At 52.6% G+C, this 13,471-nt stretch overlaps 7 protein-coding genes across 7 annotated transcripts; 4 read left to right on the forward strand and 3 right to left on the reverse strand.

Moving 5' to 3' along the window:
* Positions 1–2,441: 2,441 nt before the first annotated feature.
* Positions 2,442–3,560, reverse strand: J4E84_001710 (uncharacterized protein; the record flags this gene model as incomplete). The annotated part of the gene is made up of 3 exons (XM_049384340.1): positions 2,442–3,337; positions 3,386–3,458; positions 3,510–3,560. 3 exons carry the CDS (start codon positions 3,558–3,560, stop codon positions 2,442–2,444), a joined length of 1,020 nt encoding a protein of 339 aa, XP_049247696.1.
* A 292-nt stretch (positions 3,561–3,852) lies between these two features.
* J4E84_001711 (uncharacterized protein) lies at positions 3,853–4,357 on the forward strand (the record flags this gene model as incomplete). The annotated part of the gene is made up of 3 exons (XM_049384341.1): positions 3,853–3,867; positions 3,917–4,262; positions 4,311–4,357. 3 exons carry the CDS (start codon positions 3,853–3,855, stop codon positions 4,355–4,357), a joined length of 408 nt encoding a protein of 135 aa, XP_049247697.1.
* A 93-nt stretch (positions 4,358–4,450) lies between these two features.
* On the reverse strand, positions 4,451–5,013 carry J4E84_001712 (uncharacterized protein; the record flags this gene model as incomplete). The annotated part of the gene is made up of 3 exons (XM_049384342.1): positions 4,451–4,509; positions 4,574–4,890; positions 4,937–5,013. The coding sequence occupies 3 exons, from the start codon at positions 5,011–5,013 to the stop codon at positions 4,451–4,453; spliced, it is 453 nt and encodes a 150-aa protein (XP_049247698.1).
* Positions 5,014–5,795: 782 nt separating this feature from the next.
* On the forward strand, positions 5,796–6,430 carry J4E84_001713 (uncharacterized protein; the record flags this gene model as incomplete). Its single annotated transcript, XM_049384343.1, has 3 exons — positions 5,796–5,845; positions 5,925–6,342; positions 6,395–6,430. The coding sequence occupies 3 exons, from the start codon at positions 5,796–5,798 to the stop codon at positions 6,428–6,430; spliced, it is 504 nt and encodes a 167-aa protein (XP_049247699.1).
* A 383-nt stretch (positions 6,431–6,813) lies between these two features.
* ARPC4 (Actin- protein 2/3 complex subunit 4) lies at positions 6,814–7,481 on the reverse strand (the record flags this gene model as incomplete). The annotated part of the gene is made up of 4 exons (XM_049384344.1): positions 6,814–6,822; positions 6,873–6,917; positions 6,970–7,422; positions 7,479–7,481. The coding sequence occupies 4 exons, from the start codon at positions 7,479–7,481 to the stop codon at positions 6,814–6,816; spliced, it is 510 nt and encodes a 169-aa protein (XP_049247700.1).
* A 269-nt stretch (positions 7,482–7,750) lies between these two features.
* Positions 7,751–9,665, forward strand: J4E84_001715 (uncharacterized protein; the record flags this gene model as incomplete). Its single annotated transcript, XM_049384345.1, has 4 exons — positions 7,751–7,766; positions 7,826–8,237; positions 8,286–9,526; positions 9,580–9,665. 4 exons carry the CDS (start codon positions 7,751–7,753, stop codon positions 9,663–9,665), a joined length of 1,755 nt encoding a protein of 584 aa, XP_049247701.1.
* Positions 9,666–10,366: 701 nt separating this feature from the next.
* On the forward strand, positions 10,367–12,854 carry J4E84_001716 (uncharacterized protein; the record flags this gene model as incomplete). Its single annotated transcript, XM_049384346.1, has 4 exons — positions 10,367–10,395; positions 10,448–10,582; positions 10,637–11,114; positions 11,400–12,854. The coding sequence occupies 4 exons, from the start codon at positions 10,367–10,369 to the stop codon at positions 12,852–12,854; spliced, it is 2,097 nt and encodes a 698-aa protein (XP_049247702.1).
* Between the last annotated feature and the right edge of the window lie 617 nt (positions 12,855–13,471).

Genomic DNA, 13,471 nt, shown 5'->3' on the forward strand with positions numbered 1-13,471 from the left:
TCGTCGAGGATTGGGATTGGATAGCGAAAGGATGCAGATGGGTCGCATGAATGTCGGACCGCTTGACCATCTTCTCCCAGATTTGCGGATATGGACCATTCTGGGGGTAGACCCTCCCCAGACATGGTGAAGGCTGGCCGCCTAAATTGCGAGGGAATGTTGACTGGATACTTCTCCGATGTCAAAGTCCTCGAGTATGTCCAATGCACACTACTGATGGTCCTCCAGGAAGTATATTGGGGTATCTCTGTTTTAGGTAAGTGCTCAATCTGGTAGTTGGCAGCACTTCTCCAGCTCTCAGAATTGATGATACCTTCCCATCCTGCCCAAGACCATGAAGGTAGAATAGCGTCACCAGCAGGTAGTCGGCGGGGCTTCCGTCTCTTCAGATATGCCCATGGCTGCCACAACAGCGCGGCATCGAAGCACATCGTCGGCAAACCGGATATGAATCCGCCTGGGAATATGCTGCTCAAATGTGCGAGACAACTCACAAAAGCGTCAAGAACATCTTCCGGGAAAGTCAGATCTCGTTCATTGAACAAGGTCATGAGACGCGTGTAACGAATCATGTCTGGCCAAGGTGAACTGTTGAGCCCAGCAACAGGCGCGTCCATTCTTGTTGCTGGAATGTCGGAGGTTGGTTTTCCGGTATCAGTAGATAGTGGCGTTGATGAAGTAGAATCCTGGCATTCATGCCAGGAAGCACAGAGACATTCCCAATTGACTGTATTGTTTTGGAAGATGACCCTTCGTGTAGAGAATATGTATTCCTGGAAAGTCCAACCTCGCGAGTACCATTTTGTCTCCATGAGTGACATCGCTTGCTTTGTCATATACTGCGCACCACTCAGTGGCTTTCCGTCCGGTCTCCTGAGTCTTTGTGGTATGGGAGTCTCACTTGGAGTAAGCGTCATTCTCCGATGTCCATAGAGACTCGAAGCTGCTTCCTCGTTTTGAGCTGCAACCAAGGTAAAAAGCGATCCTGCGTATATCTCTCCCATGGCACTCAGCTGGTGGTGTTTGGTGGCTTCGTCGTCTTGAACGATGGCAATTCGATCCACCCATAAATAAGTAAGACCCAAATCCTTCACCAAATTGATGGCGTCTCGAAGAAGATTGGGCAATGATATAACCCCGCTGTACAGTCCGTTGTGCTTTTGAAGTGCTGCCAGGTTCGCCATCGTAGCGCAAGCTGAGGTCTCTGCACCACCCCAAACATAACTCAAAGCGACGTAACGTGGGTGTTTAGGTGCAACTACCAGACATCCGTTCTCGACATCGATCAAATAGGACGGGAAAGGCGAGTGCATCTGTGAGGTCCTGCTACCATGACATTGTTCCCCGTGTAGTTGACGGCATCGATCTATCCACGTTCGGATAATGTTGACATCCATAGTCCCTTCATCAGGAGCTGGTATACCGATGGCCGTCTTCTCCTTCTTCTTATCTATATAAGGAACAAATGGGACAAGATGAGAAGGCATATCCTCCCACGATACATCGGCCCTGCGAGGTGAAGCCGTACCACGATGCCGTTGCCGGGTTTCTGGGAAATGCACCGCCGAAGAAGCTGTTTGGCGGGCAAGCTCCTCGGCTGTATCGGGAATCCATAACTCCGTTTGGTGATGCAAAGGAGGTATTCCAATCCAGTCTGTGGGAGGGACTAGACCCGCGTCGACATCGGCTTTCTCATCAGTCAGCGCGGGCTCGTCTTCCTGCAATCCAGGCGATGCTGCCGTTGTGTTCATTGTGTGTGACAAGCCTGAAGCTAGGCGATATTCTTGATAGTATTCTGAGTTGACTGGATGTTTACGTTTCGCGATTATAACCTGGCTCGCTACAAACTCCGACTCTAAACGCTGCTGTCGTTCTATACTGCCGTACCCGAATTCGCTCGATTACACCCTATGATGGGCGTGTATGATTCTCTCGATCATTCCCAGCCGTGAATATGACAACGTTGGATGTGAAGGATTCTTCAAGTGGTGACGCAAAGTGAGGGGTACAACGCTGGGCGAAAAGGGCGGCCAGAAGTGCCTAAACGACTTGTCGTGTCTGTTTCGGTGGCGAGGAAGATGTTGATGCGCAAGGCTGACAGTACGTGTATTGACCGGTCGCGCCTCGAGTCATGGCGCTAGCTTCGGTCTCCGTCAGACTACTCGTGAGCCTGAGGCTCATGTTTGTGTTGCGCGGATTGTCATGGGACGGTGGTGACGTCGCCACTTTCGCGACTGGTCCCGTGTGCTGAGACCGGGGTGTAGGTGGCGTTGTTGTAAGATAGCACCAGACATTATCCGGTGTCACTTCTGGAGGTACTCCCGTTGATCTCCTTCGGCTATCCGGTAGTACGAAGTACTTGAGACCGTCCTCCCACGTGTCTCTAGAAGCGTTCCGTAGGAGGCCACACCTTGCAGTGGGTAAATTGGAAGATTGCACTCTCAGGCCATTGGATCCTCTCGGTAGAAGTCCGCCATACCCTCTTTCACGGCTTTGCGAAGTTGCGCACCCGCTCTGCCCAACTCTCCACCGCCTTTGGTTGCTTGCTCCAATCCTGCGACGATTGCAGCCTCGGCTCGGTCTCGGAATAATCGTTGTCGATCTTCGCGGTCTTCATACATCTCTGCTTCCTCGTCTCTTGCAGCGCCAAACAAGTTGAGATGTGCATAAACGTTTGATCGCTCGGAAAGAATATGGTGTTGAGTATGCCAAAGTGGGAAGTTGCTGTCGCTGATGTCAACGGATATTATTGTCTGCCTGTGGGAGAGTCCCGCGCGGAGGAAGGAAGTCAAGGCGTTCATTTGCTTGACTTGCATCTTCGTATCAGCTTTCCCGTACGATTTGGCAGTTGACCATTTGCTTGACGCTTCGCTCTGCCAACCGAGTAAACTGAGGAAGCATTTGAGCATCTTCACCCAACCTCCAGCACAGCTGACGACCTCATCGCCTGCAACGGCAAGCAACCATTCCAATACGTCAAGGCCGAACAAACGAATTTCTGTTGCTAAATGCGTCATGGCAGCTCTTGTGTGGAGTAAAAGCTGGTCGGCGTGGCTAGCAATGTCGAGTGGCGGCAAGCTTTGCAGTAGCTTCAGTAGCTGTTGACGAACGCTGTTGGATCCATCCAGAATGAGCTTTTGTGCCACAGGAATGATGACAGACGAAGGCTGCGGCAATGGCACTGTAGGCGGATTGTTTGCGATGGCCGATGTCAAGAATGCTAAAGATTCTCTTCGCTGTGTGTCTGCCTTGTGATTAAGCAAGCCCAGATAATGTGCGCATTGTGCTTCTAGAGATGGGGCACTTGTGGAAAGTGCTTGTTGCTTGAGAGATATCGCTGTGATACGTTAGTTAAGAGAGAGAGATGTGATAAGGTAGACCTTACATTTGGCTCGGAAGCTCGTATCGGTGCTGTTTGCGGCCTTGGGTCTCGCCTTTCCAACCTTTAGTTTTGCTTTCTGGTTCCGTCAGTAATGCGGTTCGGCATATGCGATTTTGGTCGTTTTTACTTGAAAGTCCTTCTTCTTATTCTCCTTCTTCTTCTTTGAGCTGTTGGTCATGGTGACGGACTAGATTAGTTTTGGGGGTTCGCTTAGCAAAGTCGTGATTTCGTAAGAGTTTACTGTTGCGCGCAAGGTCGCGAGAGTGAACGATGTTACGCGCGTCAATGAGCGAACGACGCGTTCTTTACTGAGGAATGGAAAATTGAGGATCCACAGATGCCGCTAACACCGAAAAGGCCTGAGTTGGTGGACTCTTGGCAGGGTCCAGCCGCGGTGGTGTACGCCGATGTCATCAGCGCGCTGTAACCCGCGACTGCATCTCTTATTCTTCTGGCACACATCACGAAACATGGCCCAGAACGCAGTATGTACATTAGTGTGCTCTCCAACATTGCTTACTAATATGCGCCTAGCCAGATGAGACACTTTCGCTACTCACGCGACTGAGCCAAAAGCCCGGCGTTCAGAGCACCCTCATACTGTCTCGCGAGAACGGCACAATAATACGCACTTCTGGTCTCATATCAAACAGCTCTTCAGCGAACCCAAATAGTACTTTGCCAGCCTCTGGGGAAGCTGCGTCGGACAACTACTCGAACGGCAGGAAAGAAAGCGGGATACACAGCGCTGAGGATGTCGCCAGCATGGTCTGGTCGTTCCTGACGGCAGCGGGGACCCTTGTGGACGAGCTAGACAAGGAAGACGAGGTCAAACTTCTCAGGCTGCGAACAAGGAAGAACGAATTGGTCATTGTACCAGGTATGTCCCTCACGCACTCGATGGCGGGGCTTCTGCTAACGATTCAAGATCCAAAATTCATTCTCGTCGCCATCCACGATACTCCTCCAGCATAAGCCATATAACGAAGTCATCGCATGCATATGTCCTTTCTCGCAAGCGTCACGATACCCACCCGTTTTATTTGAATACACCAAGAACATCCATCATCAATGAGACTCGCTAATTTCGACTGCGTTCACGTCGACGCCGTCCTTGAACCATCGCTCTACATAGACCTTAGCAACGCTACCGATTCTAAATAAAGATACACGGAGGCGGGAAACACTCACGGGCTTCATCGATCTCGATGTCATTGCCGCTCATCTGCCGCTTGCGCATCTTCCCGTCCTCTGCGAACGTCCAGTCTTCAAGGCCATAGCATCGCTTCCACTTCATGCCGTCGTGGGCATCTTGGAACTCATACCAGAACTGAACCGCGATCTTGTCATCTGAAAAGGCAAAGAGCTCTTTGCGCAGCCGGTAGTTCTTTTCCTTCTCCCACTTCTTCGTCAAGAAGTCTTCAATGTCTGCCGTGCCGGCGAGGAAAGACGATCGGTTGCGCCAAACACTGTCGGGTGTATAGGCCTGTGCTATCACCTTGGGGTTTCTGGCACAGTTTAGTAACGATGAGAGCTAGTCATGATACCACGCACTGGCCGTTCCAGAGGTCTTGAGCCTTCTTGACCTTGGCGTGAGCGGTTTCTTGAGTAAAGGGTGGTGCGGGAGACATAGTGAAATTGCCAAAGCGGAAATCACGAAATTAATTGTGTAGAAGGTCAATGTGATCGCTCAAATACAGAACGTTATCATCATGAATCATGATACAAGAAATGCCGTTGGATGCTTTGTATCGGCACTTCGGCATGTGCTTACATGCAGACTCATCAGATGAAGCTCAGCTTATCTGCGATAGATGTTGTGAAACCTGACTGAGTTTGAGACTACTGTTGATGACCCTCAAGAGAGAGATCAGATCTACGGCTTAGTGCGTGGGATGACAGCTGTTGAGAAGGTTCGAGAAAGTCGAAAAGCAAAGATGACGATCACTTGAATGTTCCACAACAACGAAACGCCGACATACAATCAATACGCGTCAATAATTCAGCTGCTGGGATCCAAATAGCTCGTAGCAGATGGCCCTTTTGAATAAGCTCCTCTACCTCATCGCCTCGACTCTGTGTGATTCTGCTATGATTCCTCCGGCACCTCTCCTCTAGCTGCTCATTCAGGTACACGCTCATTCACCGCTCTAATAGGCCAAAAAGATTTGTCAAAGAAACCCTGCAGCGTTGGAAATGCGCTGGCTGGGTACCTGGCGTCATAAGCCTCGGCCGGCATATGCCCCACTATGATCTCGAAGCTTCAAGCTTGGGAAGCCGGGCGGGTACCCCTCCAGCTAGCATAACTAATCGGCGTCCGACATAACAAGTCACTTTCTCTCACTCTGCTCAATTCCGTTACACGCATCTACAGATTACACAACATTTTCTACCAATACACCAACTAATCATCATGGCTCCTCTACAAGTTGGCGACAAGCTCCCCGAGGGCGTCAAGTTCGAGTAAGTACCTTCGCATCGAGCTCCGCTCAACACCGAAGCTCTTAAAGTGCACGCTGACATTGTATCTTCTCTCATATAGATGGGCGCCCATCACCGACGCTGACCCCACCGCCTGCGGCCGTCCCCAAGAATACGATGCCAGCAAGGAGTGGGCAGACAAGAAGGTCGTCCTCTTCTCCGTTCCCGGTGCCTTCACCCCAGGATGCCAGGCCTACCATCTCCCTCCCTACATCGCAAAGGCCAAGGAGTTCAAGGACAAGGGTGTTGATGTCATTGCTACCATTGCGAGCAACGACGCCTGGGTTATGAACGCTTGGGGCAAGGTCAACGGTGTCAAGGGCGACGAGGTCCTTTTCCTCAGCGACACTAAGACCTTCTTCTCCAAGGAACACGGTTGGCCTGCTGGTATGGGCGACCGCAACGGTCGCTGGGCTATGGTCTTCGACCACGGCAAGGTCATCTACGCCGAGAACGAGAAGAGCCCTGGTGAGGTCTCGGTAAGTTTCGCATCGCTCTGAAAGGTCGAGGTGCTCGTTGCTAATTCTACAGGTCTCCGGTGCCGACGCTGTCCTGGCGAAGTTGTAAGCGCTGATCAACTGTGAGCTTGATCTCTAGAAATTCTGGCGAACATCACTGCGGCTGGCTGGCAATATGTAGATGAAATATCCAAATGAGAATAATGACAGTATGAGAATTGGCATGAACGTGACGTTTTCCTTCCACGTCAGTCGTCCGCGGTGTATCTGCATTTATGTTCGGGCGATCGGCGGTGTACGTCAAGTATGGAATGGATTCGAAGTTTGTATTTGTATTGAATGCTGGTCGAATGCTCAGCTTGCATAGCAACTTTTCCACATAGCGCTCGTTCGTGGGCAAAGATTCCGGGCCTGATATTTGTTCGTTCTAGCTTCGTCTGCCCAGGTATTCGTAATGAGCCAATATATACAAACGCCGGCATCGTAACACGCTCAATCAAACTAAGTTCTGTCAGTATCTGTACACGGGTGTATGTGTGGGGTATACATACCGGAGTAAGGAAAGACTCGGCCACGAAACGTGCTCTTGCGTTCAACTGGTAATGTGTCAGCTCTAGTGCTCGAACAGGCGAACCTCGGCTGTCTTACGAAGAGCTTCATTTCTGAAATCTCCTTGTCCACCTCCTCCATGAACTGGATAATGAAGTCGACCAGCTTGTGCTTCAGCATCTCCTCGGTGTGGAAGTTGGTGATCAGGAACGAGATGTCGTAGCCCTTGACCGGCTTCCTCCGCATGATGTAGAAGGACTCGGCTCTTTGCGTCAGGAACCGTGTGAACTTGTGGACCAGGATGTGTTCAATCTCATCTGCCTGTTTGATCTTGATGCTTATGCGCACACTGTTGATGCTGGGCTCGATGTATACGCGTTCATGCTCGTTTCTCGATACGGTAAGCGGGTTTAGGATGACTTCGGGAGAGCTGGCGGCTTCGATCTCGGGAACATTGTGTCGCTCGGAGGCCTGGGACGCAAAGTTGGAGAGGGAGAGGGCGGCTGTGAGCGACGAGCGCACGCACTGGAGGTACGGGCGGAGTGATTGCGACTGAGGGTGTCAGTATGAGCACGTGATTAAACCACAGGAGTAAGAGGTGACTGTACCATTGCGAATAGAGCTCAGCAGCAGCTCTATGTTGGAATGGTAGGCTGCCGTCGGGGGAGAGCGGGCTATGACATGCCAGTACGGCGAGTTGGCGGTGCCTGCAGCTGGTCGCGCTAGTGGGGTAGCAGCTCCGGGCGGCGGTCAGCTTGGCGCGGCCCTCCTTCCTCATGCTTCCATTAACTTTTGCCCCACGAAGCCACTATAACCACTCTCTCGCCGCCGCCTCCCATAGTCTTCTATACTCTATCCACCGTATAGTTGAACATTCATCATGGCGTCTATACCAGGTACGTGCAGCGCCACACGGTCATTCGAAGGGTCCAAAGACTAATTCACATGTTTGCAGTAATCGTAAAGCATCAGGGCAAGAAGCACGAGGTCGAAGTGGATACCACCTCCACCGGCGAGACGTTCAAGTACCAGCTCTTCTCCATCACCGGCGTCGAGCCAGAGCGCCAAAAGGTCATCGTCAAGGGCGGACAGCTCAAGGATGACGCCGACATGTCCAAGCTGGGCCTCAAGCCGAACCAGACACTCATGATGATGGGCACGCCCTCGGGGTCGGCAAACGTCATCGAGAAGCCCAAGGTCCCGGTCAAGTTCCTCGAGGACATGGACGAGGCCGAAGCCGCGCAGTTGGAGGGCGCCACACCCGCAGGTCTGCAGAACCTGGGCAACACCTGCTACATGAACTCCACCCTGCAGACGCTACGCTCCATCCCGGAACTGCAAGAAGAGCTCTTGCGGTACGCAGACAGGTAAGTTTTATTACATCATATCCACGTGCTCCTACTGACCCTCTCCAGCAACGGTGCCAGCTCATCCAGTGCCTCGCAGCTCAGCCAGTTCGGTCTCGGTGGCCTCGGTGGCTCAGCCGACCTGACGGGCTCCCTCCGCGACCTCTTCAAGCAAATGTCCGAGACACAAAACGGCTTCCCTCCACTCATGTTCCTCAACGCTCTCCGAACCGCATTTCCCCAGTTCGCCCAAAAGTCAAAGGACGGCCACGGCTACGCACAGCAGGATGCCGAGGAGGCTTGGTCTCAAATCGTCTCGCTGCTCCGACAAAAGCTCAAGATCACCGACAACGAGACAGGGTCAGATGCGAACAAGAAGAGGGAGCTATCCTGGATCGACAAGTACATGGCGGGCAAGTTCGAGTCAGTCATGGAGTGCGATGAGCCCGCAGCGAAGGAGGGTGGCGAGGAGCCCGTTCACAGCGAAGACCTCTTCTTCAAGCTCAACTGCCACATCAACGTAGAGACGAACCACCTCAGGGACGGTCTGGCTGCTGGCTTGAAGGAGCAGATCGAGAAGCGATCAGAGGTTCTGGGCAGAAACGCCATCTACACCAAGACGTCCAAGATCGCGCGCCTACCGAAACACCTCCCCATACACTTCGTGCGTTTCGATTGGCGAAAAGATACCAACAAGAAGGCAAAGATCATGCGCAAGGTCACCTTCCCCGAAGAGCTGGACGCATTGGAGTTCTGCACAGACGACCTGAGGAAGATGCTCGTCCCAATCCGGGACAAGATCCGTGAAGTCCGCAAAGAAGAGGAGGATGTCGAGCGCGCCCGCAAGCGGCAGAAGCGCATGCGAGCTGGCGAGGAGAACGATAGCGACCCTCTTGCTCGCAAGGAGCCTCTACAGAAGAAGAAAGAAGCTGCACAAAAGAAGGAGGACGCCAGCAAGCCGGCTGAGGATACCAAGATGGAGGAGGTTGAGTACAAGACCGACGCCCAGGTCGAGGCGGAACGCGCCGCATCAATCCTTGCTGCCAAGAAGGAGCTCCTCGCTCTTGTGGACCCCAAGATGACTGCAGACGAGGGCGCAAACCAGACCGGTCTCTACGAGCTGAGGGGCGTCATCACGCATCAGGGTGCCAGCGCCGACAGTGGCCACTACACGTCTTTCGTCAAGAAGCAAGGACCCAAGGACCCCAACACTGGCAAGCGGAAGGAGGAAGACGGTAAATGGTGGTGGTTCAACGACGAGAAGGTATCCGAGGTCGATACTGAGAGGATACAAACCCTGTCTGGCGGAGGTAAGCATCCCAGACTGTGACTGTGTAAGTTGACGATGACTGACATGTTCCAGGCCAAAGCCACTCGGCTCTTATCCTCCTCTACCGCGCCGTTCCTCTTCCCGTCATCGACGAGGACGTGCAGATGGGCGACTCATAGACTGAATCGACACGCTTCACTACAGCCATCTCCTTGGGTCTCGCGCGCATGATCATGCTGAAGCGCAAACGGGAACGGAGCAGCATGTAATGCATGGCATTCGGCATTGTACTAGCTGGAAAGGCTATGGGACGATACCTCTGAGAGCTTAAGTAACGATTGCATGACTTCAAGACCTTGCATTAATAGACACGGCATTAGACTGGTGAAGTGTACTTTCCGTCCCTTTCCGTCTTCACCTCACCACGCGTAGAAACGCGTCGAAGCGTGCTGCCAAGCCCTTCCATGATCGTGACGCTCACCTCCAAGAATGCTTTCCTCCCCATACGTTCGACTGCTGCGCTTCTGTTATAATATCGCGCGTCATTCGCGAGACGCCGCAATCTTTTTCCTGTATCATTACACTTGTACGATCATCTGTTTCATGTATTAAGTACCGACAGCATGTTCTACAGTCACGAAGGTGAGCTCCAAACCGAGACTGCAGCTTGGAACGATTTGACCAACACTCGTAGTGCTCACGTCGCGCAAATACGGTGTGGCAACCGTGTGGTATGTTAGAAGGCGTCCAGTCGCCCCTGCCCTGTACTGACCGAAGTGGCAGGCTCGTCGCGACCACCCACAAACGAATCGGCCGCAAACAGATCTTCGATGTCGATGTACAGAAAGCATGTCAGACCATTGTCGATCCTGTAGCGCCCATGGCTCTACGGCTACAGGGCAATTTGATGTACGCTGCGCTTCCATACCTTGTCCGAGCTATAGACTACTGACGCATGCAGGTATGGCGTATCGCGTGTATACCTACAACAATGTGGATACATCCTTTCAGATGCGGAGAGTGCGCGAAACGCCCTGCTAGTGATGCTGCGGACCGTGAAGCATACCGCACTCGATCCAGACGCTGGCAAAGCTAGGTAGGCTGGCATCAACCTTATAACAAGGTCGCTCTGCTCACAGAATCTATCTAGGCCCGAGCAGCTCATACTCGAAGATGACCCTTCCTTCCTACCCGAGCTCGCGCTCCCTCCCCCAGACTTCCTCGCGGAACTAAACCAAAACTTCAACCTCGACATTGCGCGGTCCGGCGACTCCCAGACGCTCACACCCTTCAGCTCTCAGCAAGCACGGTCCTCTTCCCATGCCGATGGCATCGGTGGGCTCATCTTGCCTTCTTCATCTCCCGTGATGGCGGCCGAGTTCAGACTCGAAGGCGACGATGGAGTAGGCAGTGTTGGCGGACCAAGTGCCATGGGCACTGGCGATACGATCCAGCTTGAAGACCCAGACTTCATGATCGCAGACAGTGGCGAGATCATCCAGTTGCCACCACGGCGAAAAATGCCTAGCACGCCAGCTAGGACCGCAGGTGCGAAAATGTCCAGCGATGCTGGGGCCAGTGCGCGGGTTCGCAAGGAACATGAGGATGGACAGCAGGTCGGCGATCAGGTGAGTTTTGCTGCGTTCTCTCACGTCTTTTTGCACTGCAATATCAGCCATCCGTCTTGCGGGGAGGCTTGCTTCCCTCACTCGACGCTCAGGACACGGCATTGCACTATCTCACCTTTATCACTCAAGCCCAATTAGTCGGTCGTTTAGGGCTTCCTCAACTGGTGTTTGCTGGCTGTATCTTTCCGTAATCTTGTTTGCATCTTCAGTGCTTCTACCTTTCATTCTTAACACATCTCCCATCTACTACCGGTGTCTTTCAGAATGACAATTGACATTTATCAGTTCCCCGGTGATCAAGCAGACATCGGCTTCCCGACCTACGACGACGATCCTATCGAAGGCGGAGCACTTTCATCAGACGGTCCGCAACAGTCCAGTCAACATTCAGAAGTCATCGAGTCATCCGATTCGCTCGCCGCACCCATGCGCCGGCGTCGGGTTCCACGTACTCTTCCTATCGATGCAGCTATAGAGCTTCCCAACAAAGAGCTTGCTAGTTGGCAGAGGAACTACCGTCAGAACATGAAAGCAGCAGCTCGGCAGAAAATCCAGAAACGTGCTGCTGCTCAGGCCAAGAAGAATGCCGAGCACTATGTTTGGGGCGCTGGCATCGGCGGTATTGGTGAACGTGTCTTGGGCGGCTACGTTCCTCATCCGTTCGACATGTTCATTGGTGACAACTTCTTCGAGACGATCATGGGCTTCACTCGCAACAAGGCTAGCGGAGCGAAACATGACCGCGACAGTGGTATCGATGATGCGACTCAGGAAGAATCTCGCCGTGTGCGTCAGAGGACCGGCGAGCCTGAGGTCGGTCGCTCGGCTGACAACGAAGACATTCCTATGTTTGGTGAAGACGACATCGCCGTCGAGCTACCGCGCGAGGGTGTCTCCGCACTTGACGATCAACAGATCTTCTCAGCGATGCCATGGAACATCAGCGCTTCTATCAGAGGCTCTTCAGTCGTTCCTCGAAGCGGACGCGCTGGTATGATAGGCTCCGCTGACCAGAGCAGACCGGGAAGCCGCTTCGTCTCTGCTTCTCCCTCAAAAGGTCGCGGACAGCCCCTTGCTCTTGAGGGATTCAAGAATCTCACGAGCGATGTCGAGTACGGTGGCGACGAATTTGGCCTACCAGGTCTCAGCTCCGACTTTCCTGAGCCAGCAGTTCAAGAACCATCAGCACGCGTCCGCGAGGCCTTGTCGACAGAAGGTGGAAACTTCATTACTTTCATCCAGGAACGTATCGTTGAGAAGCGCAGGCGGGCTCAAGCAGACCTAGAGCACGAGTCCGACGTGCTTCAAGCGGAAGCCGCCGCTGATATTGAGGACATCGCCTTTGAGGAACTTCTTCCACCCGCGGACAACACCAAGATGATCGCTTGCCAAGGCTTCATGATGGTGCTCGGGCTTGGCTCCAAGGGAATGCTCGACATTCAGCAGCTGCAGCACTTGGGCGAAATCAACCTCAAACTCTCCAGAAAGGCCAAGGAAATGCAGGTCGTTGAGCTCAGCGACGCTGAAGAATCTGACAGGGACGGTGCTCAAGAGGATGACGATCTGACCGAAGACGAGGAGGTGGCGGATGCTCAAGATGTTGCACGGCAGCCGGAAGCGGAAGACCAGGATATGCAAGAGCACGACGCGATGGAGGAACAAGAGGGTCACTTCCAGGAGCAGTTCGCCGCTGGCCATGCTGCTCAAGAGGATGACCATGACTCACTCTATGATGACTGAGTGACCTGGCACTACATCGAGTCAGATGGATGGACATATACAGGCTGCTGTTTAGCCTATGTTTCTCATGTATCTTCCCGCCTGGTGGCGTTCGCCGTCCATATTACAGGTTCTCACAGGGCGATGAGCATCGGCGATTGATGGGGAACAGAGAACTAGCAGACAATAGTGTCGCATCTATGATAATACATCAAGATTATGTTGAAACGTTGAGTCATAGTCGTGAATGCAGGAGGATGATGCGCATATTGTGAAGTGCTCGTGAAGTGCTCGTTGAATGACCAGTGCGTTGCGCGACGTGTGATGATTGGTTGTTCGCAACAGCAATTTCTCGCTGATGCATGTAGCCTGCTAACTTGTCTGCTTGCAGTTATGCAGAAGATTCTAGACTAGGATTGTCCATGACCGAGTGCTGCAGCCAAGCCGCTAGAATGTTTGCATATAAATTCAACTTTTTATTGCACTTTGCACTTCTCTTCTAAGAAAACCCTAGGTCTTTTGAGTAGTTAAGGTGAAAGTGAAATTGCAGCTAGTCTAGGTCTAGCTAAGGTTCAAAGAGCTTAGTGCAAGCTGACATAAGCTTGATCCAAAACTACCTAGTCAATGCAACATAGTAT

Source organism: Alternaria hordeiaustralica (genome assembly GCF_023758085.1).
Source record: "Alternaria hordeiaustralica strain BMP 2776 chromosome Unknown scaffold_2, whole genome shotgun sequence".
NCBI classification, from domain to species: Eukaryota; Fungi; Ascomycota; class Dothideomycetes; order Pleosporales; family Pleosporaceae; genus Alternaria; species Alternaria hordeiaustralica.